Below are 26,238 nucleotides of genomic sequence, written 5' to 3' on the forward strand. Positions count from 1 at the left end.
CCTGACAGAGAGGGTAGGACAAATAAAGCAAGACTTTAACCCTGAAATTAGCACACATTTGCAATATTATTCCTTTATTGGTGTCATAAATATCATTGAATAAGAGTATGAGCCTTTATGGCTGTGACCTTCTCTCTGGGTCACTTTTCTCCTTCCAGTGACAGGTTGAAATAGGACCAAAATGGAAAGGAATCCACTGTTTCTACCATTGGGGGTAGGGAGCAGGGCACCAACCTTTAACCCCATACGTAACCTTGGTGACTGGAGCCCCTAGAACCCCTGTTCTATCTCAGAATTCCTGTCTTCTAAGGCATGTGTCTTTCTGGCCCCTAATTTGTGTAGTTTAAGAGTATGTTCTGGACATCCTTCATGGTCCAGTGGTTAAGAATCTGCCTGCCATCGCAGGAGACACAGGTTTGATCCCTGGTCTGAGAAGATTCCACATACCTCGGAATAACTAAGCCTGTGTGCCACAGCTGCTGAAGCCTGCACATTGCAACTGGAGAGTAGCCCCCACTCACCGCAACTAAGGAAAGCCCACGTGCAGCAACAAAGCCCATGTGCAGCCAAAAATAAAAATGTTTATTATTTTTTAAAACAGTGTGTTCTGAGCTATAGACCAGTGGGTATCCCTGGAAAGCACTGACCCTTTATCACCACACCATCCCTGACCTAGCTCACTGCATCTGTTTGGCTTTCAGGATCGAGCACGCACGCATGCATGCCAAGCATCGCGGCCACGAAGCCATGCATGCTGAAATGGTCCTCATCCTTATCGCTACCTTGGTGGTGGCCCAGCTGCTCCTGGTGCAGTGGAAACAGAGACATCCCCGCTCCTACAATGTAAGCCACTTTGCTCATTTCTTTGCTTGCCAGTCATCAAGAGACTCTTCTTAAGTATTCTAGAGTCCAGCCTAACCCAGGCCTCATGTAGGCAAGGAATCAATAGTAATAATAAACTGTGTATGAATAGTGTGTGGTGAATGTGCCTTTAAGGGACAAGTGATTCAGATGGTGAAAACTGGGCTAGCACCTGAACCTACTTTCATGGCCAAAAAAGGTAGGTCCTTTTAACACTGTAGGATAAATTCATGAAGGAACTGTTCATCAGGAGCTATTCAAATAGGTTAGAAAGAGTAGGTCTCCAGTGAATCTTTAGATTAATATTTTAAAAAGGCAATGATAGTGGGGACGCAATGTAGCAGGTGATGAGAAGGCAGGGTCAGAGTTAGAGAGACCTATAAAGTACTAATAGAGGAAATGAGGAACAAAAACATACAAAACATGTAGCTAAATGGCAGAAATAAATGCTTGCTTATTAGTAATTACTTTAAGTGAATTAAATTCTCCTTTAAAAAGGCTGATTGTCAGATTGATTTAAGAAAACACATTATCCATCCATATACTGTCTGCAAGATACTCTAGATACAAAGAAACGAGATAAAAGGATGGAAAAAGATATTTCATGCAAATGATAACCGAGAAAGAGCTGGTGGCTCTTGAATATCAGACAGATCAGATCAGATCAGATCAGTCGCTCAGTCATGTCCGACTCTTTGTGACCCCATAAATCGCAGCACGCCAGGCCTCCCTGTCCATCACCAACTCCCGGAGTTCACTGAGACTCATGTCCATCGAGTCAGCGATGCCATCCAGCCATCTCATCTTCTGTCGTCCTCTTCTCCTCCTGCCCCCAATCCCTCCCAGCATCAGAGTCTTTTCCAATGAGTCAACTCTTCGCATGAGGTGGCCAAAGTACTGGAGTTTCAGCTTTAGCATCATTCCTTCCAAAGAAATCCCAGGGCTGATCTCCTTCAGAATGGACTAGTTGGATCTCCTTGCAGTCCAAGGGACTCTGAAGAGTCTTCTCCAACACCACAGTTCAAAAGCATCAATTCTTTGGCGCTCAGCCTTCACAGTCCAACTCTCACATCTATGCATGACCACAGGAAAAACCATAGCCTTGACTAGACGAACCTTTGTTGGCAAAGTAATGTCTCTGCTTTTGAATATGCTATCTAGGTTGGTCATAACTTTCCTTCCAAGGAGTAAGCGTCTTCATGGCTGCAGTCACCATCTGTAGTGATTTTGGAGCCCAGAAAAATAAAGTCTGACATTGTTTCCACTGTTTCCCCATCTATTTCCCATGAATTGATGGGACCGGATGCCATGATCTTCGTTTTCTGAATGTTGAGCTTTAAACCAACTTTTTCACTCTCTACTTTCACTTTCATCAAGAGGCTTTTGAGTTCGTCTTCACTTTCTGCCATAAGGGTGGTGTCATCTGCATATCTGAGATTATTGATATTTCTCCCGGCAATCTTGATTCCAGTTTGTGTTTCTTCCAGTCCAGCGTTTCTCATGATGTACTCTGCATATAAGTTAAATAAACAGGGTGACAATATACAGCCTTGACGAACTCCTTTTCCTATTTGGAAACAGTCTGTTGTTCCATGTCCAGTTCTAACTGTTGCTTCCTGACCTGCATACAGATTTCTCAAGAGGCAGGTCAGGTGGTCTGGTATTTCCATCTCTTTCAGAATTTTCCACAGTTTATTGTGATCCACACAGTCAAAGGCTTTGGCATAGTCAATAAAGCAGAAATAGATGTTTTTCTGGAACTCTCTTGCTTTTTCCATGATCCAGCGGATGTTGGCAATTTGATCTCTAGTTCCTCTGCCTTTTCTAAAACCAGCTTGAACATCTGGAAGTTCACGGTTCATGTATTGCTGAAGTCTGGCTTGGAGAATTTTGAGCATTCCTTTACTAGCGTGTGAGATGAGTGCAATTGTGCGGTAGTTTGAGCATTCTTTGGCATTGCCTTTCTTTGGGATTGGAATGAAAACTGACCTTTTCCAGTCCTGTGGCCACTGCTGAGTTTTCCAAATTTGCTGGCATATTGAGTGCAGCACTTTCATAGCATCATCTTTCAGGATTTGGAATAGTTCAACTGGAATTCCATCACCTCTTCTAGCTTTGTTCGTAGTGATGCTTTCTAAGGCCCACTTGACTTCACATTCCAGGATGTCTGGCTCTAGGTCAGTGATCACACCATTGTGATTATCTGGGTCGTGAAGATCTTTTTTGTACAGTTCTTCTGTGTATTCTTGCCACCTCTTCTTAATATCTTCTGCTTCTGTTAGGTCCATACCATTTCTTTCCTTTATTGCACTCATCTTTGCATGAAATGTTCCTTTGGTATCTCTGATTTTCTTGAAGAGATCCCTAGTCTTTCCCATTCTGTTGTTTTCCTCTATTTCTTTGCTTTGATCGCTGAAGAAGGCTTTCTTATCTCTTCTTGCTATTCTTTGGAACTCTGCATTCAGATGCTTATATCTTTCCTTTTCTCCTTTGCTTTTCACTTCTCTTCTTTTCACAGCTATTTGTAAGGGCTCCCCAGACAGCCATTTTGCTTTTTTGCATTTCTTTTCTGTGGGAATGGTCTTGATCCCTGTCTCCTGTACAGTGTCACGAACCTCATTCCATAGTTCATCAGGCACTCTATCTATCAGATCTAGGCCCTTAAATCTATTTCTCATTTCCACTGTGTAATCATAAGGGATTTGATTTAGGTCATACCTGAATGGTCTAGTGGTTTTCCCTACTTTCTTCAATTTAAGTCTGAATTTGGCAATAAGGAGTTCATGGTCTGAGCCACAGTCAGCTCCTGGTCTTGTTTTTGCTGACTGTATAGAGCTTCTCCATCTTTGGCTGCAGAGAATATAATCAATCTGATTTCAGTGTTGACCATTTGGTGATGTCCATGTATAGAGTCTTCTCTTGGGTTGTTGGAAGAGGGTGTTTGTTATGACCAGTGCATTTTCTTGGCAAAACTCTATTAGTCTTTGCCCTGCTTCATTCCATATTCCAAGGCCAAATTTGCCTGTTACTCCAGGTGTTTCTTGACTTCCTACTTTTGCATTCCAGTCCCCTATAATGAAAAGGACATCTTTTTTGGGTGTTAGTTCTAAATATCAGACAACAGACTTTTAAATCAAAAAAGGTACATGAGATAAAGAAGGACGTTGTTGTTCAGTCACTAAATCATGTTCAACTCTTTGCAGTTGCGTGAACTGCAGCATGTACCAGACTTCCCTGTCGTTCACTTTCTCCTAGAGTTTGCTCAGATTCATGTCCATTGAGGTGGTTATGCTATCTAACAATTTTATCCTCTGCCACCCTCTTCTTTTGCCTTCAGTCTTTCCCAGCATCAGGGTCTTTTCCAGTGAGTGAGCTGTTTGCATCAGGTGGCAAGTATTGGAGCTTCAGTTGCAGCATCAGTCCTTCCAATGAATATTGAGGGTTAATTTCCTTTAGGATTGACTGGTTTGATCTCCTTGCTGTACAAGGGACTCGCAAGAGTCTTCTCCAGAACCACAATTCAAAGACATGAATTCTTTGGCACTCAGCCTTCTTTATGGTCCAACTCTCATGTCCATGCATGACTACTGGAAAAACTATAGCTTTGACTATACAGACCTTTGTTGGCAAAGCGATGTCTCTGCTTTTTAACACACTGTCTAGGTTTGTCATAGCTTTCTTTCCAAGGAGCAAGCATCTTTTAATTTCAATGTTGCAGTCACCATCCACAGTGATCTTGGAGCCCAAGAAAATAAAATCTGTTGCTCCTTCCACTTTTTCCCCATCTATTTGCTGTGATTACATATTGATAAAAGGTTCACTGCAGCCAGAAGATACAATTATAAACATATATGTAGCCTAACAAAGGAGTCCCCAGATCCATGAAGCAAGAATTAACAGAATTGAAGGGAGAAACAGATGGTTCTATAGTAATAGTTGTAGAGCTCATTACCCAACTTCCCATAATGGATAGAATAACCAGATAGAAGAGTAACAGATAACAGAGGACTTGAACAACATTATAAACCAATTAGACCTAATAGACATACACAGCATACTGTACTGAACAACAGCAGGATACATGTTCTTCTTAAGTGCACATAGCCCATTCTCCACAATAGACCATATGTTAGGCCACAGAGTAAACCTCAGTAAATTAAAAAATGTTGAAATCACAAATGCAACTACTCTGGATGAGGACATGGCAGGTAGTATACTGAATTCTTTTATAACTATTATCATAGAAGTATTTAACCTTTTCAAGTATAACAACCCTTCTTTAACATAAACTTGGCAAGCATCCACATGATGATAATTATACTTTGAAAGAATATGTAAACACATATAGTAGTAATCAGTTCAGTTCAGTCACTCAGTTGTGTCCAACTCTTTGCAACCCCATGGACTGCAGAACGCCAGGCCTCTCTGTCCTTCACCAACTCCCGGAGTTTACTCAAACACATGTCCATTGAGTCGGTGATGTCATTCAGCCATCTTATCCTCTGTCGTCCCCTTCTCCCGTTCCACTGTTTCCACTATTCTCCAACTATTTGCCATGAAGAGATGGGGCCAGATACCATGATCTTTGTTTTCTGAATGTTGAGCTTTAAGCCAACTTTTTCACTCTCCTCTTTCACTTTCATCAAGAGGCTCTTTAGTTCTTCACTTTCTGCTGTTAAGGGTGGTGTCATCTGCATAACTAAGGTTATTGATATTCTCCTGGCAGTCTTGATTCCAGCTTGTGCTTCATCCAGCCCAGCATTTCTCATGATGTACTCTGCATCTAAGTTAAATAAGCAGGGTGATGATACACAGCCTTGACGTACTCCTTTCCCTATTTGGAACCAGTCTGTTGTTCCATGTCTGTTCTGTTGTTTCCTGACCTGCGTACAGCTTTCTCAAGAGGCAGATCAGGTGGTCTGGTATTCCCATCTCTTTCAGGTAATAGCAATTACTAATTCAGTAAATGTCAGTAATAGCTAACATTTATTGAATTCTTACTATGCTAGCCACTGTTCTAAGCATTTTACATATATACCCCATTTAATCCTCACAATAATCCAATGAATACTGTTGCCTCCAATTACAGATGAGGAACTGAGACAGAATGGCTAAGTAACCTGCTCCAGTGGTAAAACCATTATTTGAATCCAGACAGTTTTACTCCAGAGCTTTTAGTCTTAAACCCTAAATAATTCGTTTTCTCTAGTATGTGCTTTTTCAGACCTCTTATAATATGGCCAGATGCCCAGGGGTCTATAGCCCACAGGATGGGAACTGCTAAACTATCTCATTTAACCCTCCTAATAGCCCTTGAGGGAAATACTGTGAACAAACTGAGGCCCAGAGAGTTCAGGCATGAAGGAGAAACTAATCAATAGAGACATGATTTGAATTCAGATCTTCTGTTTCATGTTTCACAATTTTGACTGTGCTTCTGGAAAGGATTTTCTATCGGGGGAACCAAAGGATAATCTGAAGCATAGGAGGAAGAGAGACTAATTTTGCCTTTGAGCTGGCACATGTTCCAGACATTACTGGCACATAGCCACCTCAAGTATTGTCATGTACCTCAAGTAGAGACATCTGTATCTTCAGGTCATAGTGCATGGAATGACCGCGTGACACCAAGGCTTTTTGAACTAGGCACCATCCAACAGACTGAGCCATCTGGGTGGAGCTTGATGTCTAGACCCTGTTGGGCTTCACCCTACCATGTGAAATAAGTCACCTGTTTCTCCTTGTGTGCTTACAATACCTATTCTATAAAATAGGGATTATCAGGGTAGTTTAATTGAACCTAGAAACTAAGAAAAATCTTAAGTCAAATGTCGAGTGAACCCACTTTGCATTTCTGTGCTTGTATTTAGAAATGATTATACAATGTTAGCTTATCTGCAGAGATTTTTGAAAATCTCTGAAGAATTAAAGATGCATATATATACTGGAGTGTCTTTCTGTATGTATTTTTTTTAAAAAAGCAATCACATCCTTACTTAAAACAGTATCTTAAGAAAAAACCTGATGTAGAAAATGAGAGGATGCTCTGCTTGGGCTGGTAACCCTCACCCCTCCACTTTCTCAAGAACATATATAGGACTCATCAGAGTGTTAGAAAACCACTAATGTGCCATTCAGTAGTTAATCCTTAATAGGAATGTGACTATAAATTAATGAGGCCAGTTGTATAAGGAAATGCACAGTCATCTCATTACTTAGTGCCATGCCCTGTAAACATTATGCTGAACTGTGCTGGTGAGAGGACACGCTAGCATTATAGCATATCTTGTACCGAGAAACTTAAACTCATATCTTTAGAAAATTGGAAGAGGAAATCTGTATGTCCTGCTTTATGCTTCTCTTATTCAATAATTATCTATATTGGTTTTGTTAAAACTTTGATTAACTTGGATACAGTGAATATTTTTGCTGCTTTGAAATACTAACTTTGGAAGAAGAAAAATTCCAAGATGTATGTACACAATGGCATCTCCTGTCCTTTTTCAAGCTTATCAGAAGTTGGAGCTGTTTGCCTTGCAACAGTAAATACTCTAAGTCAGACTGTCTGACTTGATTAGCCAATGCTCCTGCTTCCTGGCTATCTGACTTTGTACTTCTCTGAGACTCAGTTCTTCTTGTCTCTAAATTGGGGTCATAATGTCTATCTCATGTTTTGTGGAGATTATATAAGATCACATGGCAAAGTATTTTGTAAACTCCAAAGCTAATGTTAGGGACTTTTTTGCTCCTATTCTTAAGAGAAAAAAAGCTCAAGACATAAAAATATCTTCAGGTACTATTTTATGTGGAAATGGAATATAATTTTATTTTTGTTAAAGACAATTTTCATAACAGAATTCGCTATTTTACCTGTTTTAAAGTGTATAATTCAGTGTCCTTTAGCACATCCACATTGTTGTGCAGCCACTGTCACAATTTAGTTCTAGAACATTTTTGTTACCCCGAAAAGAAGCTCCATACCCATTAAGCAATCACTTCCCATTTCCCCCCTCCCAGCACACCCTGGTAGCACTAAGCTGCTTTCTATATATTTGCCTATTCTAGATATAAATAGAATCATACAATATGTGGCCTTTTGTGCCTGATTTCTTTCACTAAACAGTATTTGCAAAGTTCACTCACACTGCAGTATCTACCAGTACTTTGTTCCTTCTGCTGCTGCTAAGTCACTTCAGTCGTGTCCCACTCTGTGCGACCCCATAGACGGCAGCCCACCAGGCTCCCCGTCCCTGGGATTCTCCAGGCAAGAACACTGGAGTGGGTTGCCATTTCCTTCTCCAATGCATGAAAGTGAAAAGTGAAGGTGAAGTCGCTCAGTCGTGTCTGACTCTTAGCGACCCCATGGACTGCAGCCCACCAGGCTCCTCCATATAATATTCCATTCTGTGGATATACTGCATTTTGTTTATCCATTCATTAGTTGGTGGACACTTGAGTTGTTTACACCTTTGGGCTGTTTTGAACAGTGTGGCTATGAACATTCACTGTAAGTTTTTATTTAAACACCTATTTTCAGTTCTTGGATATATCCTAGAGTGGAATTGCTGAGTCATATGTAACTTTATATTTAACTTTTTGAGGAACTGCCAAATGGTTTTCTACAGCAGCTATGCCATTTTACATTCTAACTCACATTATATTGGGTTTCAGTTTTTCCACGTTCTCACCAATACTTATTTTCCAATTTCTTTTTTGTTTTTTGTATTATAGCCACATTATTTTGCATAAAAGTGGGCTTTCATTGTGCTTTGATTTGTATTTCCCTAATGGTGTTTATTTTGGGGGGGCTCCAAAATCACTGTAGATGGTGATTGCAGCCATGAAATTAAAAGATGCTTATTCCTTGGAAGAAAAGTTATGACCAACCTAGATAGCATATTGAAAAGCAGAGACATTACTTTGCCCACAAAGGTCCGTCTAGTCAAGGCTATGGTTTTTCCTGTGGTCATGTATGGATGTGAGAGTTGGACTGTGAAGAAAGCTGAGCGCTGAAGAATTGATGCTTTTGAACTGTGGTGCTGGAGAAGTATCTTGAGAGTCCCTTGGATTCCAAGGAGATCCAACCAGTCCATTCTAAAGGAGATCAGTCCTGGGTGTTCTTTGGAAGGACTGATGCTAAAGCTGAAACTCTAATACTTTGGCCACCTCATGCAAAGAGTTGACTCATTGGAAAAGACTCTGATGCTGGGAGGGATTGGGGGCAGGAGGAGAAGGGGGCGACAGAGGATGAGATGGCTGGATGGCATCACTGACTCTATGGACATGAGTTTGAGTGAACTCCAGGAGTTGGTGATGGACAGGGAGGCCTGGCGTGCTGCACTTCATGGGGTCGCAAAGAATCGGACACGACTGAGCGACTGAACTGAACTGAATGGTGTTGAGCACCTTTTGATGTTTTTATTGCCTGGCTGTATATCTTTCTTGGAGAAACGTTTCTTCAAGTTCTTTGCCCATTTTTTAATTGGAGTTTTGTCCTTTTTTTTTGACTGCACCATATGGCTTACGGGATGTTAGTTCCCTGACTGACTGAGGCTATGGCAGTGAAAGCCAAGTACTAACCACTGGAGTACCAGGGAACTCCTCGGTTTTTGTCTTTTTGTTCTTGTTGAGTTACAGAAGTTCTTTATATAGTCTGGATACTACGCCATCATTAGATATCTAATTCACAAGTATTTTTTCCCATTCTGAGGGTTCGGTTCAGTTTAGTCGCTCAGTTGTTTCCGACTCTTTGCAACCCCATGGACCGTAGCACGCCAAGCCTCACTGTCCATCACCAGCTCCTAGAGTTTACCCAGACTGAATCGGTGATGCCATCCAGCCATCTCATCCTCTGTCATCCCCTTTTCCTCCTGCCTTCAATCTTTCCCCGCATCAGGGTCTTTTCAAATGAGTCAGCTCTTCACATCAGGTAGCCAAAGTATTGGAGTTTCAGCTTCAACATCAGTTCTTCCAGTGAACACTCAGGACTGATCTCCTTTAGGATGGACTTGTTGGATCTCCTTGCAGTCTAAGGGACCCTCTGAAGAGTCTTCTCCAACACCACAGTTCAAAAGCATCAATTCTTTGGTGCTCAGCTTTCATTATAGTCCGACTCTCACATCCATACATGACTACTGGAAAAACCATAGCTTTGACTAGACAGACCTTTGTTTTGCAAAGCAATGTCTCTGCTTTTTAATATGCTGTCTAGGTTGGTCATAGCTTTTCTTCCAAGGAGCCAGTATCTTTTAATTTCATGGCTGCAGTCACCATCTGCAGTGATTTTGGAGCTCCAAAATAAAGTCTCTCACTGTTTCCATTGTTTCCCTGTCTATTTTCCATGAACTGATGGGACCAGATGCCATGATCTACCCCATGAACAGTATGAAAATATCCAGTAAACCATGTTGTAAACTGATGGGCTGTCATTGAGGCTTTGTTGTTCCATTTACAGATCTCAGGCAGAGGAGATTTAGCATAATTCTTAGGGCCCTAGGATTTTTGAAATGGTAAATGAACATTGGCTTCAACGTAAAGTCACCAGATGCGTTATCCTCTAAAGAAGAGAGTCAGTCAGTCTATCCTTTGAAGCTTTGAAGCCAGGCATTTTCTCCTCCTCTCTGTGAAAGTCAAAGATGGCATCTGTTTGAAAATCTATTGTTTAGTGTACCTACTTTCATTCATCATCTTAGTTAGATCTTCTGGATAACTTGCTGCCGCTTCTCCTTCAGCATTTGCTGCTTCACCTTGCACTTTGATGTTGTGGAGATGGCTTCTTTCCTTAAACCTTATGAACCAGCCACTGGTAACTTTAAACTTTTCTTCTGCAACTTCCTCACCTCTCTCAGCCTTCAGAGAGTTGATCTGGATTAGGCTTTGGCTTAAAGGAAAGTTGTGGCTGGCTTGATCTTGTATCCAACCACTAAAACTTTCTTTATGTCAGCGGTAATATGGTGGTTTTGCTTTCTTATCATTCATGTGTTCACTGGAGTAGCACTTTTAATTTCCTTCAAGAACTTTTTCTTTGCATTCACAACGTGGGTTAACTGGCACCAAGAGGCCTAACCTGTCTCAGCTTTCAACATGCCAGTGAGATTAAGCTCTCACTGAGCTTAATCATTTCTAGCTTTTGGTTTAAAATGAGAGACGTGTGACTCTTCTTTTCACTAGACCACTCAAAGGTGATTTTAGGGTTATTAATTGGCTTAATTTCAATATTGTGTGTTTCAGGGAATAGGGAGACCCAGGCAGAGGGAGGGGCTTCCCTGGTGGCTCAAAGAGTAAAGAATCTGCCTGCAGTGCAGGAGACCTGGGTTCGATTCCTGGGTTGGAAAGATCCCCTGGAGAAGGAAATAACAACCCACTCCAGTATTTTTGCCTGGAGAATTCCATGGACAGAGGACCCTGGCAGGCTACAGTCCATGGGGTTGCAAAGAATTGGACACGACTGAGCAACTAACACTTTCACTTTTTCAAGGCAAGGGAGAGAGATGGGAAATGGGTGGTCAGTGGAGCACTCAGAACATAGACAGTGTTTGTTGATTAAGTTTGTTGTCGTATATGGGCATAGTTTGTGGTGCTCCAAAACAGGTACAGTAGTGACATCAGAGATCACTGATCACCATAACAAATATAATAATAATGATGAAATATCATGAGAATTACCAAAATGTGACACAGAGACTTACATGAACTGAGTAAATGCTATTGGAAAAATGGCACCAGTAGACTTGTTCAATGTGATGTTTATCTTAGTTACAGCAGTGATTCAGTAAGCTTTTTACAGAAATAATTTGCATAGCTGGGCCAGCATTCTTGTAGAATTAAAAATGGAATTTCTTGGTCAAGTGGAATTGCCATTTAATTATTAATAGATCTTGTCAAGTTGCCCTTTACAAAAGTTATAGCAGTTTATAATCCCACCAACAGATGTTAAACAGTGCTGTTACCCAGTGTTAAAGAGAATATAGAGAATCCTCAGTATTTTTAATCTTTGTCAAATCTAATATGGTGAAAATATCTAATTTAAAAATCAGGTAGTTCTGTAATGTTTAGAAACCAACAATCCTCTGCCTATCTCTATTCATCCTTGATATATATATGTAATGTATGCTATGCTCTGCTAAGTCACTTCAGTCGTGTCCGACTCTGTGCGACGCCATGGACAGCAGCCCACCAGGATGCCCCGTCCCTGGGATTCTCCAGGCAAGAACACTGGAGTGGGTTGCCATTTCCTTCTCCAATGCGTGAAAGTGAAAAGTCAAAGTGAAGTTGCTTAGTCATATCCGACCCTCAGCGACCCCATGACTGCAGCCTACCAGGCTCCTCCATCCGTGGGATTTTCCAGGCAAGAGTACTGGAGTGGGGTGCCATTGCCTTATAAATATAAATAAGTAATATAAAAAAATATATATATATATAAATATATATATATATAATTTTACTTTTGAACATGTATTGACATTCTGCCATGGAAAGTGGTGATTATCTTATACCACTACGTCTATACCCATCACATACACACTTTTGCTCCTTCCAGTTTTTAGTAAATAAGTTTTCTCTATTTACATTATTGTGACATGTAAATGTTATTCACAGCTGAACCATGTGGTGTGTTCAGTCACATTTCTTTCCTTGCTTAGGATTCTTTTAGAATGTTTCTTACTGATTTATAAGATGTATGTTAGGAATAAGCATTTTGACATATGTGTTGCAATCTGTTTCCCCAGATTGCTTTGATTTTATTTTTAGGGTTGGTACTTTATAGATTAGATTTTTGAACCGTCCTGTGGACTGAGGATTCTATTCCTTGCTGTTCTATTTGGATATCCCATCTTGTTATTCCTTGTTTTCCATCCTGGGGCATCTAAAGTTCTTCTCCCTGCCTAAACAGATTTTAGGTACTTGTTATAGCTATGGGTTTACAGTTCAAACTGTGGTGATTAATAATGGTTAAAACTGATACAACATTATAGAGCAACTATACTCCAAAAAAAATTAATTAAAAAATTCTTTTGCTACTTAGATCTATGTGAAAAGTAAATTTTATTGTTATTTCAAAAAAACCCCCAAAATACACATATTAAACACATTAAAATGTCTGTGGAGTAAGGAATGGGAATAAACAAGAATCAAAACAACTCTTTTGAGAATGTTGTGTAAAGGAGAAGCTCTCGGATTGTTGCTGAGTAGTAGAAACATGAGCTGTTAGAGGTTAGCTATCAGAGCTTCACAGAAAATGCTTCTCAGGGCATGCCAAGAAATGATGGAATTAATTGATAAGGCTCTGTTTCTCTCCAACTGAATGAAATTTTCTATTCTTTACTAGTGCTGGTTGGTGGCCCAACCTTCCATCAGGCACCCATGACCATTAAGTAGAAAAACACCAGCTCTGTTCTTCTAGACCAGGTTTCTCAGTAGGGAGCATATTAACATTTTGGCCAGATGATTCTTTATTTTTTTCGGGGGCTATGAGGTGCATCATAGGGTGTTGAGCACCAGCCCTGATTTCTACCTAGAATCTCCTCCCTCTAATTGTAACAACCGAAACTATCTCCAGACATTGTCAAGTGTCCCCTGGGGAGAAAATTGATCCATAATGAGAAACACTGTCCTAGACTCTGGAACCTAGAGCAGCACGGATGTTGCCAGCCATGAGGCTGATTATGAGCGAGTATGCCAATCTACTGGTTTCACTGTCAAGATTATCAGACTTCTTTCTGCAATATAGGAGTTCAAAGAAAAGAAATTTTAGATTAAAAGAAGAGTCTAAATTAACTGCTCTTGGGTTATCCTCTTGGGTTAATCCTACTGTTTTCTGTATTTAAATTTCAGGTACTGTTCTTTTCAGTACCAGCAACAACTATAATAATACCTTACACTGCTTTATAGTTTTGAATTTGTTGATTAAAAACAAAATACTTATCTCATCTGCCATTGCTTTGGAACTTCACAACAAATAGGTTTTATAAGATAGGATAGGGGTTTGTCTCCATTTTTCAGATTAGGAAACTGAAGTGCAAAATCCAGATGTGATTTGCCAGGAGCACATGACCATCATATTGGAGTGCTGGATGTAAAATCTGGTTCTTGGTTAAGTACTCTTTCCATAGAGTACTCAACATTTTTTGAGGTTTCCAAAAGTTTCAGGAGATTGTTGACAGTTCTGCCATAGTCATTTCTGTTTTTCACCCCCTCCTCGCCCCGGGTTTTCCTTTAATGACTTTTGCCCATGTCCTTTTCTTGAATTTCAGTATTTTCACAACCATCCTCACTTTGGTCTATGTTATTTTGCCTCCTCAGGGTTCCCCCTAACTTGGTGACCAGTGCTGGGAGGCAGGACTCGGGAGACAGAAGATCTGGGTTGGAAGCCTAGCTCAGGACTTGATGTTTGGTTTCTCTGTAATTCAGTTTTCATCATCTATTCAGAGTCTAATCTTACTTGCTCCTTAGCTCCCTCAGGGATGTTAGGGGAAGGAGTAAGCCTATGCCTGGAAAAGTATCTATCCTATTTTTAAAGATCTCCAAGGAGAAGCTTTCATCATCCCTGTCTGTTACCAAATATACTATCTTTTCAGACTCCTGTCTCCTGAACTGCTGTTCCCTCCTGGAATGGATGAGTGGCAAAATCTCCTACCTGGAAATCTTTAAAGTACTATAGATTTTTCTCAGACCGAGACAATAAGAGCGTCACTAGAATGTGGCTAGAGAATGCTGACTAAGATGGTAAAGGGCTGTAATCCACTTTCTGTGAGAAAAACTTTTCTCCCCAGAATATAATTAAAAATTCCTAAGTGTGATCAGCCTTCTCTGAGCCTTGCCTACCTCTGTAGGCTCATTTCTCACACCTCCCTCAGGTACCTGTGTACTCTCTCAAGGATACCTTGTTCCTGCGTCATGATGCCTTTCTCCATCTGCACCTGTTGGACCACCCAGGACAGAGATGATAATTCCTCCACGTTGGGTGGGGCACTTCTGCTCTGCTTTTTTGGCCACCAGGACCTGCGTATAGCACTTATACTGCATTATCGGAGAAGGCAATGGCACCCCATTCCAGTACTCTTGCCTGGAAAATCCCATGGACGGAGGAGCCTGGTAGGCTGCAGTCCATGGGGTCGCTAAGAGTCAGACACGACTGAGCGACTTCACTTTCACTTTTCACTTTCATGCATTGGAGAAGGAAATGGCAGCCCACTCTAGTGTTCTTGCCTGGAGAATCCCAGGGACAGGGGAGCCTGGTGGGCTGCCGTCTCTAGGGTCGCACAGAGTCGGACACAACTAAAGCAACTTAGCAGCAGCAGCATACTGCATTATGGTTGTTTATCCTAAGTAGACTTCTCCTTGAGAAGCTTTTGTTTATCAACTCTGAATTCCCCAGTCCTTAGCCTGGTGTCCAGTAAATGCCCAGCAAGTGTTTGTTAAATGACTGCTTGAGTGACTTTTACCTGAAGAGGAGAAGACTTGAGGGGAAAAGACATAATTTGCGGTATTAGGAAAGTAGGCATAAGCAACAGGGAGTAAATATACTCTGCACTTCTCTGAGGGACAAGAATTTGACTCAGAGGCAGAAGGTAGACAAAGGCAGGTTTTTTCAGGTCAGCAATAGGAAAGAACTATCTAGCACATCTTTTATCACTGGACTATCTGCTTCTTATGATACAGTTGACCATTTTCCAGGGGTGTGGTAGGAGGTAATTGCCAACCCAGTTTTTTCTCTTTGTAATATTCTAGCAATACTTGGGGTCTTACCAGGTCACAGAAACCATGCAGACTATATCTGCTTGCTGGGCTTCTGAATGATCTTCAGATAATAGCCACGCCTTCCTTTAGTTTTGTCCAGGCCTGTTATCCCAGTGTCTTCAGCTGTTTGTTATGTGATTTGGTTTCCAGACCCTTTGTAATCCTGGCTACTCTGTTATGGTCATGTTTATTCATCAGTGTTCTTTGTGTATTGTGGACCTAAAACCAGATCTCAGGGCTGAAGGATTCTTTGACAGAGCAGAGAAAGGTAGAGCTACTTGCTCCTTCATTCAGGGTTTACTCTTAGTTAAGTAGCATAGTGTTGCCTTGGCTTTTGGATAATGACCCTGTTGGCATATATTCCCTGGCAATTTGTAGTCAGGTGAAACCCCTAGATCTCTTTCATGTGAGCAGCTCCTTCCCCATCCTATACTTGGGTAGTTGGTGAAGTTTCAGCCTGAGGTTTTGGTTCTTCATTTCGGCTTACCAGATCACAGAATGGTAGATCTAGAAGAACTGTAGGAATGAGCTTCATTCATTTTGGATCTTGTTTCTATTTTCCATGTTCACTGCCTTGCTCCTCTCTCCTTTCTCCCAAGCTTTGTGTTGCTCACAGTTTGATAAGCAGATCCTTTGTATTTTCATCTGAATCATTCATGACAGTATTGATCAGAGCTTTGGAGCATATCCCAGACCTTCTTCCAGTTGACCTCTGTCCATTTATCAGCAATTTTTTTTCAAGCTGATTCAAGCTGTGAGTCTCTTACTTTGTTGTGCTACCTGGACTTGTAGTTTTCATTTCATCCTTGGTATTCCTCTGCAGTCAAGCATAGTAGGTGATCTCTGTCCCCACAACACAGGCAAATAAGAAGTGATGAGAATCCTGAAAGTCAGACGTGCCTCTGGCAAGGGAGCTAGTGTCCAGAGAAGGATGTAATCTGGCAGCTCTTTTTTGTTTTCATGAATTACAGTTTCTGAGATGAAAGAAATCTAAACAAAGTCCATTTGAATAAGGGCTAGCTAACTTTTCCTGTAGCATCTAACATTATCATGTCAACTGTGTAGTCTTGTGGAGAAGCTGAGATTGTTCCTCGGTAAATGTTTGCTGAAAGAATCAGTAAGTCAGTTTCAGGCTGGTCTTCACTTCAGCTTCATATTTGCAGATTCAGGGAAAGAGGATGAATGGCTTTCACACATACATGTGCACTTGCATACACACACACGCACACACGCACACACACACACGCACGCACAACACCATAATGAAACTCCTTCAGAACCAGCTTCGCTTGTGGCTTCCCTTGTGACTCAGCTGGTAAAGAATCCGCCTGCAATATGGGAGACCTGGGTTCGATCCCTGGGCTGGGAAGATCTCCTGGTGAAGGGAAAGGCTACCCACTCCAGTATTCTGGCCTGGAGAATTCCATGGACTGTATAGTCCATGGGGTAGCAAAGAGTCAGACACGACTGAGCGACTTTCACTCTCACTTTTCAGAACCAGCCAGAGCACTGCCGTTTCTGGCCAGTCTCCCCTTGACAGCTTCTGCCAGCACTGTTGCACCTCTCCTCTGAACTCCCATGTCAGTGCTTGACGCTTTGCATGACTGCCCAGTTCCTGCATTTATGTCTCATTACCCCAGATTCTGGAGGAGAAGTTAGGGCCACAGCTTCCCCTTCTTTTGTGCCTTTCATGGCATCAGGTATAAGCATTTGTTTAAACAAACTGTTGCACCAGAGTATTGCCACCAGATGGCACCAGAGTCCCTGCCATTAGTCTTGAGAATTTTGAGTAACTTTCAGCCATTTATTGCCAAGCTAGCCATTAAAAATGCCTTCAACTTAATTTATTAAGCAGAATGCCAGTAGATACTACAGTAGACACAAATAAATTAACCAGGCAGAATTGTAACTTACCATTTTCCCCATGGTAAACTGTTGTGTTCACCCAGCCCCTTTGCCTGCCCCTTGTCGGGCACTGGGCTCTCACCCCAGCAGCTGCTTTCAAGGCCCTGAACAGAATCTGGCTTTCAAACTTCCCTAGCAGAGAGTGTCTTGATACCTCACCACTTTTAATATGTTGATTATTTTAGTTACCTCATTGCAATCTTTGCTCCCTTATATATGTGACTTTATGAATTTTTGATCATGTGAAGCCATTGTAAGAGTTCTCAATTTATTTAAGCAACTGTGCTTACTATGCAGCTGTGCTTATGGTTTTATACACATTGTTGCCATTGAAATATTTTTGTTTTTAGTCACTCAGTCATGTCTGACTCTGTAACTTCTTGGATTCTGCAACTTCCAGACTCCTCTACCTATGGGATTTTCCAGGCAAGAATACTGGAGTGGGTTGCTATTTCCTTCTCCAGGGGATCTTCCCAACCCAGGAATTGAACCCATGTCTTCTGCATTGCAGGCTGATTCTTTACCATTGAGCCACCTGGAAAGCTGACATTGAAATAAAAGAGCTATCATATTGAATCCTTACATTATATTTATTACATTACTTGTATTGAATGCTTGCCTTGTTGGGTACTGTTCTGAAAGTTTTCCATGCATTAACACATAATCTGTATAGCCTAATGGAGTAGATACTCTTAACCTCGTTTATACTTTAAAAAACTGAGGCTATCAGAGCTGAGTGACTTGCCTAGGCAACAGTAAGTAGCTATATTGGGATTCATATCTAGATATCTTTAATTCTTAAGTTGCTAGTCATTTCATTGTATTATATCATTCTACTGTGTCCACTTGATCTTTAATGATTTTTTCTTCTTTAGAAAGGGTCTAAAGTTTTATTGAGTCATTAAATAAGGATTTGATCTATGTTATTCGCCTGCTGCTAGACTGTTAGCTCCTTGAGGACAGGAACTAGAAGTCATGTTTATTTCGCTTCCCATTAAATGCGCAGTAAATACTTGATGGATGAGTGAGAGTGCACACTGCCTTTACTCTCCCAGGGAGTCTGCGATACAAGGCTCAGCTAAGGTCTAACAGAACCTTAGTGTGCTAGAACTTAAAGGGCTTTGAAAATCAAGTCAAACCCTCCTTGGGGTGATGTAATGATTTGGAGGCAGATCAGAACTAGAATCCAGGTTTGCTGGGCCTCTACCAGGACATATGTTTCAAAGAACCTAAAGTGAAAGTCGCTCAGTCGTGTCCGACTCTTTGCGACCCTATGGACTGTGGCCTGCCAGGCTCCTCTGATCATGGAATTCTCCAGGCAAGAATGCTGGAGTGGGTTGCCATTTCCTTCTCCAGGGTATCTTCTTGACCCAGGAATCAAACGCAGGTCTCCTGCATTGCAGGCAGATTCTTTACCAACTGAGCTATGAGGGAAGCCCAGACTTACTCCTAACTATGTCTTTCTTCCACTGCAAATAAAATCCAATTCCTAACCCAAAATATGCATAGCTACAGCTCATGTGGGGATAATTATCTTGACTTGCTTTCTACCCACCCCTTCCCCACCAGAACATGCTATAGGTGATGGGGAGTGGGAAAGAGGCTGTGAGGGCAGGCTGGTTGTTGTTATGTAAAAAGCCAAGTTTTTGGAAAAGCTGGAAGTAGACAAGAATTCCTATTCTTTCTTAGAGAAAACATATGTGACTGGACCATGTGATTGAATTCTTCTCAAGTCTCTGGGCCTACTGCTTTATAAACACCCCCATGAGCCTGTCAGAGTAAATGATGTGAAGGCTGAAGACCATGCAGCCCTTCTTTGCACATCCTCCTTCATCTACCCACTTCTAGTGTCATGATTCTGGTTGCCTTATCCCCTACTTTAAATATTTTAGAATGCTTCATTCAGGGAGTCATTCACTCCACTGCAGGGAGTCCCTACAGTGGAACTGGTCCTGAGGCTGCATTGTTCACTGAGCAGTGGGTAGACAGCACTAGAGGCTCTAAGGCAAAGTGGCTGATCACCATTTTCTCCCTCTCTGTCTTTTAAAATATACAAATAACACTAAAAAACTAAAGCTTTTTCTTGCCACAGAGCAGTCTATAAAAATAGAGTAGTAGCTACAACTAAAAAGATGCTTTAAGCTGCACTATCCAATCTGATGTAGCAGTGGAACTCCTGAAATGTGACTGGTCTGTTTTGAGATATATTGTAAATATAAAACATCGGATTTTAAAACCTTACTACAAAAAAAAAAAGAGTAAAATGTTTCATGGGTAGTTTATATTAAGTATGTGTCAAAAGGGTAATATTTTAGATGTATTGGGTTAAATAAAATATATTATTAAAATTAAGATCATCTGTGTCTCTCTACTTTTTTAAAGCATAGCTATTGTAAAACTTAAAATTACACATATGACTCATGTTATATTTGGACTAGGCAGCACTAGTCTAGAAATCCTCAAGAGTAAATATTTTCTCAAAAGTTTTCTCTTCTGTGAAACTTTAGGATGCTAGCTGCTATTGTCCTCTCTATACCCACCCCCACTTTTAAAAAAATATATTCTTTCATTTCATTTAATACCAGGAAGAAAGCCTCTGAGTGCCAATTATCTTTTTTATACCTGCTGCTCACCTGAGAAGAGTGCCATCTAGTGACAGTTGGGTGGTTGGGGAAGGAGTTAGAAGACTTGGGGAAGCAGAAGACTGGTGTTGGTCCCAGCTTCTGACTTAGAATCGTTGTATACATTTGGAACACCTTAGCTAACAAGTCTGAGGTGGAAGGAGGGAAAGTAAAATAGATACTCTTATAACAGAATTGTGCCTCTCTCTTAAGGTTCTAGTCTAGCTTTCCCCTCAGTTATCTAAATTCATTGAGGATCTATCATGGGCCAGAGTATGGCCTTGTCACTGCTCTCAAGGAGCTTACAGTAAGGTAGAGAATGAATTCAAACCTAGCCTCATACTCTAGATAAGCACTGTAATGATGGTAGAAAGGAAAATGCTTTTGGAGCATTGGGAAATCGTGACTTATTCTGCCTAGCAAGGAGACTGAAGGCTTCATGTGTCTCTCATATGGTACTCTCAGGCTGAAAGGCAGGTGGGAAGGATGTTTTAGTCTCAGAGCGGGACACCTTGACTGCAGTCATGGGGAGTGGTAGAAGATGGTCCTGAAACAGTCGTTTGGAGCTCCATTGTAGGAGATATGACTGCCTAAGGATGTCAGATCTTATCTATAGAAAGGGGGACCTCAGAGGGTTCTAAGCAGTGGAGTGACATGTTCACGACTGTGTATGCTCCTGGGAAGGATAAATTGGAACAGAGACATTGAATTCAGGGAGACTTAATGCGGTCATGGTCAGCCAGGTAAGAGACAGCAAGGGCTCAAATGGAAAGGAAAGAGTAGATACAATGAACAGTTGGGTGGGGGAAAAGGTTGGTGTCAAGCATGGTCCCAGGGTTTCTAACTTGGGTCACTAGGAGGTGCTTTTATCCAAAACTGGAAGCGCAAAGAAAGGATCAGGCTAAAATGGAACACAAAAGACATGCTCTGGATTTGTGGATGGATCTGCAGAGGAAGCTGGCTAGAGCTGAAGTGCTTATGTTTGTGTTTCAGATGGTGACCCTCTTTCAGATGTGGGTTGTTCCCCTCTATTTCACAGTGAAGCTGCACTGGTGGAGGTTCCTAGTGATCTGGATCTTGTTCTCTGCTGTCACAGCCTTTGTCACCTTCCGAGCCACCCGAAAACCACTAGTCCAGACAACCCCAAGGTGAGAATTTAGCTAGTGGGTAGTGGGAAGGAGCCAAGTTTCCTGAAACTAATGGGTTGGGATGCATGGGAGGTGGGTGGGCTTAAACTGGGGGAAAAAAAATTGCAGTTTTTATCTGCCAAGATTACTTGGCACACAGCCCCACCAAAACAAGCTGATTGGGAGATCTCCTGCCCCATTCACAGAATAAAACCCCCCAAATATTTCCCTATAGCTTACCTTACGGTTTACATCAAGGTCTGTTTATATTAAAAGCTAACAATATAAGTAAGCAAATCCTGGTTCTTATGGTCTCATTTTAAGTGTTGTTTTCTTTTGTGAACTCTTCTCTGATCTCTAAGTAGATTTTCTGTCACATTCTCTTCCTAGTGCCCTGTAGCTTTCCTTCATAGAACTTACCACAGTTTATGACTAAATATTATTTTAAGTGTCTGTCTCCCCCACTAACTAACTGTGAGATCAGGAGCCACATCCATGTTGTTTGTCACTGTATATCCAGGCTCTGCCAAAGGGCCTGGCACATAGTAGCCTATTCTGAATTTTTGTTGAATGAATGAATCTTAGCAAATTTAAACTGGAGAATTATAACAAACAATACTTCCTTCTTTGGTCACAAAGCAGCCCCTTCCTGTATAATTCTTTGTATTTCCAAATGCATTTCTCATCTGATCCTCCCAACCAGCTTGTGAGGTCATTTATATCTATGCTTGACAGAAAAAAAAGAGAGAGATTTTCTCATTCATTCATTCAACAAGCACCTGCTCTGTGTCAGGCCCTGTGCTGAGTGCTGGGGATACAGAGCTGAATAAGACATGGTCCCTGCCCTCAAGGAGTACTCGTTTTAATGGAGGAGATGGACAAGAAAGCAGCTGTTTCAGTGCAGTTGGTAAGTGCTTTGAGACACGTGTGCAGGTCTAGGAGAGCCTAACAGAGGAACTGGCCAGTCTCAGAGTTGTAACTACCTGATCCAGAGACCTCCAACTTGAAACTTACTCTTTTTCCCATGCTTCTTATGTTCTACTTTACTGCCAGCCTTTTCTTGGCCTTCTATTATTCTACATGTTTGTTTTATTCTACAAAATAAAGTTTACTTACAAGGTGAAGTCAGTGATCCAGAACCGCCTCTCTGGCTATGGTAGTTTGTTGTTATGGAGAAGGAAATGGCAACCCATTCCAGTACTCTTGCCTGGAAAATCCCATGGACAGAGGAGCCTGGTAGGCTACAGTCCATGGGGTGGCTAAGAGTCAGCATGACTGAGCGACCTCACTTTGACTTTTCACTTTCATGCATTGGAAAAGGAAATGGCAACCCACTCCAGTGTTCTTGCCTGGAGAGTCCCAGGGATGGAGGAGCCTGGTGGGCTGCCGTCTATGGAGTCGCACAGAGTCAGACACGACTGAAGCTACTCAACAGCAGCAGCCGTTTGTTGTTACTGTTGCTTAGTTGCTAAGTTGTGTCTGACTCTTTTGTGAGCCCATGGACTTCAGCCCGCCAGGCTCCTCTGTCCATGGGATTTCCCAATCAAAAATACTGGAGTGGGTTTCAATTTCCTTTTCCTAGGAATCTTTCCTACACAGGGATCAAACCTGCATCTCCTGCTTGGCAGGAAGGTTCTTTACCACTGAGCCACCTGGAAAGTCTCCTATAGTAAAAGCCATTATAAAAGATATAGGCTCTGGAGCCAGATGGATGTGGATTGGAAACCCCCAACCCTGCCATTTGTTAATTATATGACCCATATGACTGCATGTTTCTCAGCCTTGAATTCTTTATCCCTAAAAATGCAATAATAATTGCTACCTCATATAGGGTAATATGAAGAATGTATAATAAAGCATGTTAAGTATCATCAGGTAATTTAAATATATTAGCTAAATGACTGAAAATATGTTTTTAACATGAGAGGTTTTCAGTGATTAACAACTAGCATTCAATAATGCTTTACAGTTTCAAAGCACTTTCATAAACATCCACATTTATTTTTGCAGCATTTATTGACCATATATTTTATACACTAGGAAATGGGCTATATACAATCCAGTGAGAAAGGTAGTAAGGGGTTCCTGTTTTAGGACTTAATAAACTTGTCTCAAGTTAATATGACTTACCTGGGGTTACTTAATCCACGTTCCTCCTAAAATGCCATATCCTTTCCGCTGTGTCTCACTCCCAGCTGATCATTGCAGACTCTGGATGGTGGAGCTTCTGTGGTCTTTGAAGGTGGACACTGCAAGGTGTTTGGGTCCCTTTGCTAACCTGAGAAGTCATTATACCCTTGCTTAGCCACAGCAGGGAGGCCCAAGCAGGGACCTTGAGCATCTTCCCTCAAGCCCATTAGAATGACAGTAACCTTGTTGGCTCTCAATAGCTAGACGGATTTGCTGAGTTGCTCTTTAGCTCTCCTTGCCAGTAGAACAGTGGCCCATGATATAAGGGGCCTACGTCCACAGCATTTAAAAGGCTCTGGTACATTCTGGGAACAGTCTTTCCTCTCCGAACCTACTTGCAGTCAACCAACCAGATTCCATACTTCTTTTCATTGGATCCTAGGGAGCATGGCTCCTCTTTCAGGAGAATCTCATACCCCCATCAAACCCCCACTCCCCAACCCACACCACTGACACACACACACATCCAAATAAAGGTATTCTTTGAGTGCCTCCTTCCTTATCCCTTCTCTTCCAAGGGGGAAAAAAATTCAGAAGCAAACTCATTAGACATCATTCATTTTGTTATTGTTCTGTGGGTTAGAACAAAGCAGTATTCAGATTAACCATGCCCAGTTACAAAAGCCTGTAGCTAATTCTACCTCTTATTCATTTTTCCTTGAATCCTCTTTCCTGGCAAGAATACCTGTTTCCTTCTGAGCATAGCTATAGTTACTGATTTTCACTTCCTTATCCAGCTAACCTAAATTTGACATGACATAGTTGTCTGAGGTTAGGCAGGCGTTCTTTGTTTGATGTTGAAACCTCCTTTTAAAAAAAAAAACAAACACTGAAGGATAATTGCTTTACAGAATTTTGTTTTCTGTCAAACATCAACATGAATCAGCCATAGGCATACATTTATGCCCTCCCTCTTGAACCTCCCTCCCATCTCCCTCCCCTTCCCACTCCTCTAGGTTGATACAGAGCCCCTGTTTGGGTTTTCTGAGACATACATCAAATTCCTGTTGGCTATCTATTTTACATATGTTGAAACCTCCTTTTAATGCTCCCTTTTCTTCCCTTGGTTTGAGACCAGGAAAATATAAATACCAAAATACAAATACAAAATACCTCCCAGGTATGTGGAGGTGTTTTGCAATTGAGGGAGTGATCAGCCATGTATAGTAACTGAAGTTGCTCAATATTAAGTCCTAGGCAAAGAGCCTGATGTCCCCATTGATGTGAGAGAAAGGAATTCTGGTGATGCAGAGGCTCTTAGGCCAGTGTTTCTGGGTCAGCATTACTAATTTTTTCTCCTTTCTCCAGGTTGGTTTATAAGTGGTTCCTGCTGATCTATAAAATCAGCTATGCCACTGGCATCGTTGGCTACATGGCTGTCATGTTTACCCTCTTTGGTCTTAACTTATTATTCAAGTGAGTACCCTTTGCTTTTGTTTTTGCTGGTGTTTGGGGAGAAGGGACTGGTGAGATGTGCCTTTGTTCCTGGGACAAGTCCTGAGTTTTAGCGAGAGGAACATGGCACTCAGGATAGGCGACTCGGGCTGTGGAGGATGGGAGGATATTTTGTGCTGGTACAGAGAAAGGAATGTCTGGGTAATACAGAGTTAAGAGTCTCAAATCATTGGTTGTACTTTCTAAGAATTTATATTTTAATGGAAAACTATAATAACAAAAATAAGCATAATAATGATTATACCCATAACTTCATCACCCCAACAGAACCATTTTCCTTTTCCATGTGTGTATTGTTTCTTACAGCATCCACTCTACCTTAGTGGTCTTATGTTCAAGCAGAGTAGGAGTTGGCAAACTACATCCTATGGGCCAAATTGACCTGCCTTCAATTTTTATAAAATAAAACATTTCTGCTGAAACACTCATTTGTTTACACATTGCCTGTTGCTGTTTTTGCAGTAAAACAGCAGAGTTGAATAATTGTGGCAGAAACTTGAAGGGCCATAAACCTAAAATACTTACAATTTGGACCTTTACAGACAAAGTTTGCTGACCCCAGGCTAGACAGTTGAACTCATGGAACGGTTGGTTGCACCTGGCAGCAGATCCACCTAGAAAGATACAAGACCAGAAATAATAAGGCAGTGCTTGCTGGAGTCCTTCCAGTAGTCCCAGGGCTGAGATTTGAGGGAATGAGACCACGCAGGTGAGTGTGGGAGCCACCCAGGCCCAGAAGCTGCACTTCTCCAAGGAACACATCAGGTTTAAAACTTCCTGGATCCAGATCCTGTGTTCTAATCGCAGATCAGGTTCAACATAAGCATTGTTGCTGTGTAACACAGCTGACATTCTGCTTTTAAGAGATTTCTCAGGAGACAGAATTAACCTGTGGACTTCTACGTCTTGCTCCACTGTTGGGCATGTAGGTTGTTTTTCAGTGTACTGCTGCCGCGGATAATACTGCCGAGTTGCTTCCTAAGGATACACGACTAGGAGTGGGATTCTGGCTTTTCCTATTGTCATAAGCTTTCCAAAAGATCTGATTCAGCATATAGGTCCCCTCCCACGCCCCTGCTCATTAGATTGAAAGCCAGATAATCCTGTCCTGGACTCTGGGACAATGACTATGACAATGATAATGACTCTGGGACTGGAGGGTACAAAAAGTAGGGCAGAAAAGGGTAGAAATGTGGTTTCCTGGCTGAGGGAATGGGGGCTGTAGGCTGTGGGTCGTGAGGAATTCTAAGCCTGGGACAGTGCATTGAAGCTAGAGATTTAGGATTAAAATTTAAATTCATGACCACTGACCTCTTCCCCAAACTGAGTACACTGTAGGC

The 26,238-nt window shown here is 41.6% G+C and overlaps 1 protein-coding gene across 4 annotated transcripts in view; it reads left to right on the forward strand.

Annotated features, from left to right (window-relative positions):
- RNF121 (ring finger protein 121) overlaps positions 1-26,238 on the forward strand; it is an 83,200-nt gene that overhangs the window by 36,292 nt on the left and 20,670 nt on the right. For all 4 annotated transcript variants that reach the window (XM_019974533.2, XM_019974535.2, XM_019974534.2 and 1 more), the window contains 3 exons: positions 702-843; positions 21,120-21,274; positions 24,752-24,859. In XM_019974533.2, coding sequence (XP_019830092.1) covers positions 702-843; positions 21,120-21,274; positions 24,752-24,859 — 405 coding nt within the window. The remainder of the gene's footprint in view (positions 1-701; positions 844-21,119; positions 21,275-24,751; positions 24,860-26,238) is intronic.

Source organism: Bos indicus, chromosome 15 (genome assembly GCF_029378745.1).
Source record: "Bos indicus isolate NIAB-ARS_2022 breed Sahiwal x Tharparkar chromosome 15, NIAB-ARS_B.indTharparkar_mat_pri_1.0, whole genome shotgun sequence".
NCBI classification, from domain to species: Eukaryota; Metazoa; Chordata; class Mammalia; order Artiodactyla; family Bovidae; genus Bos; species Bos indicus.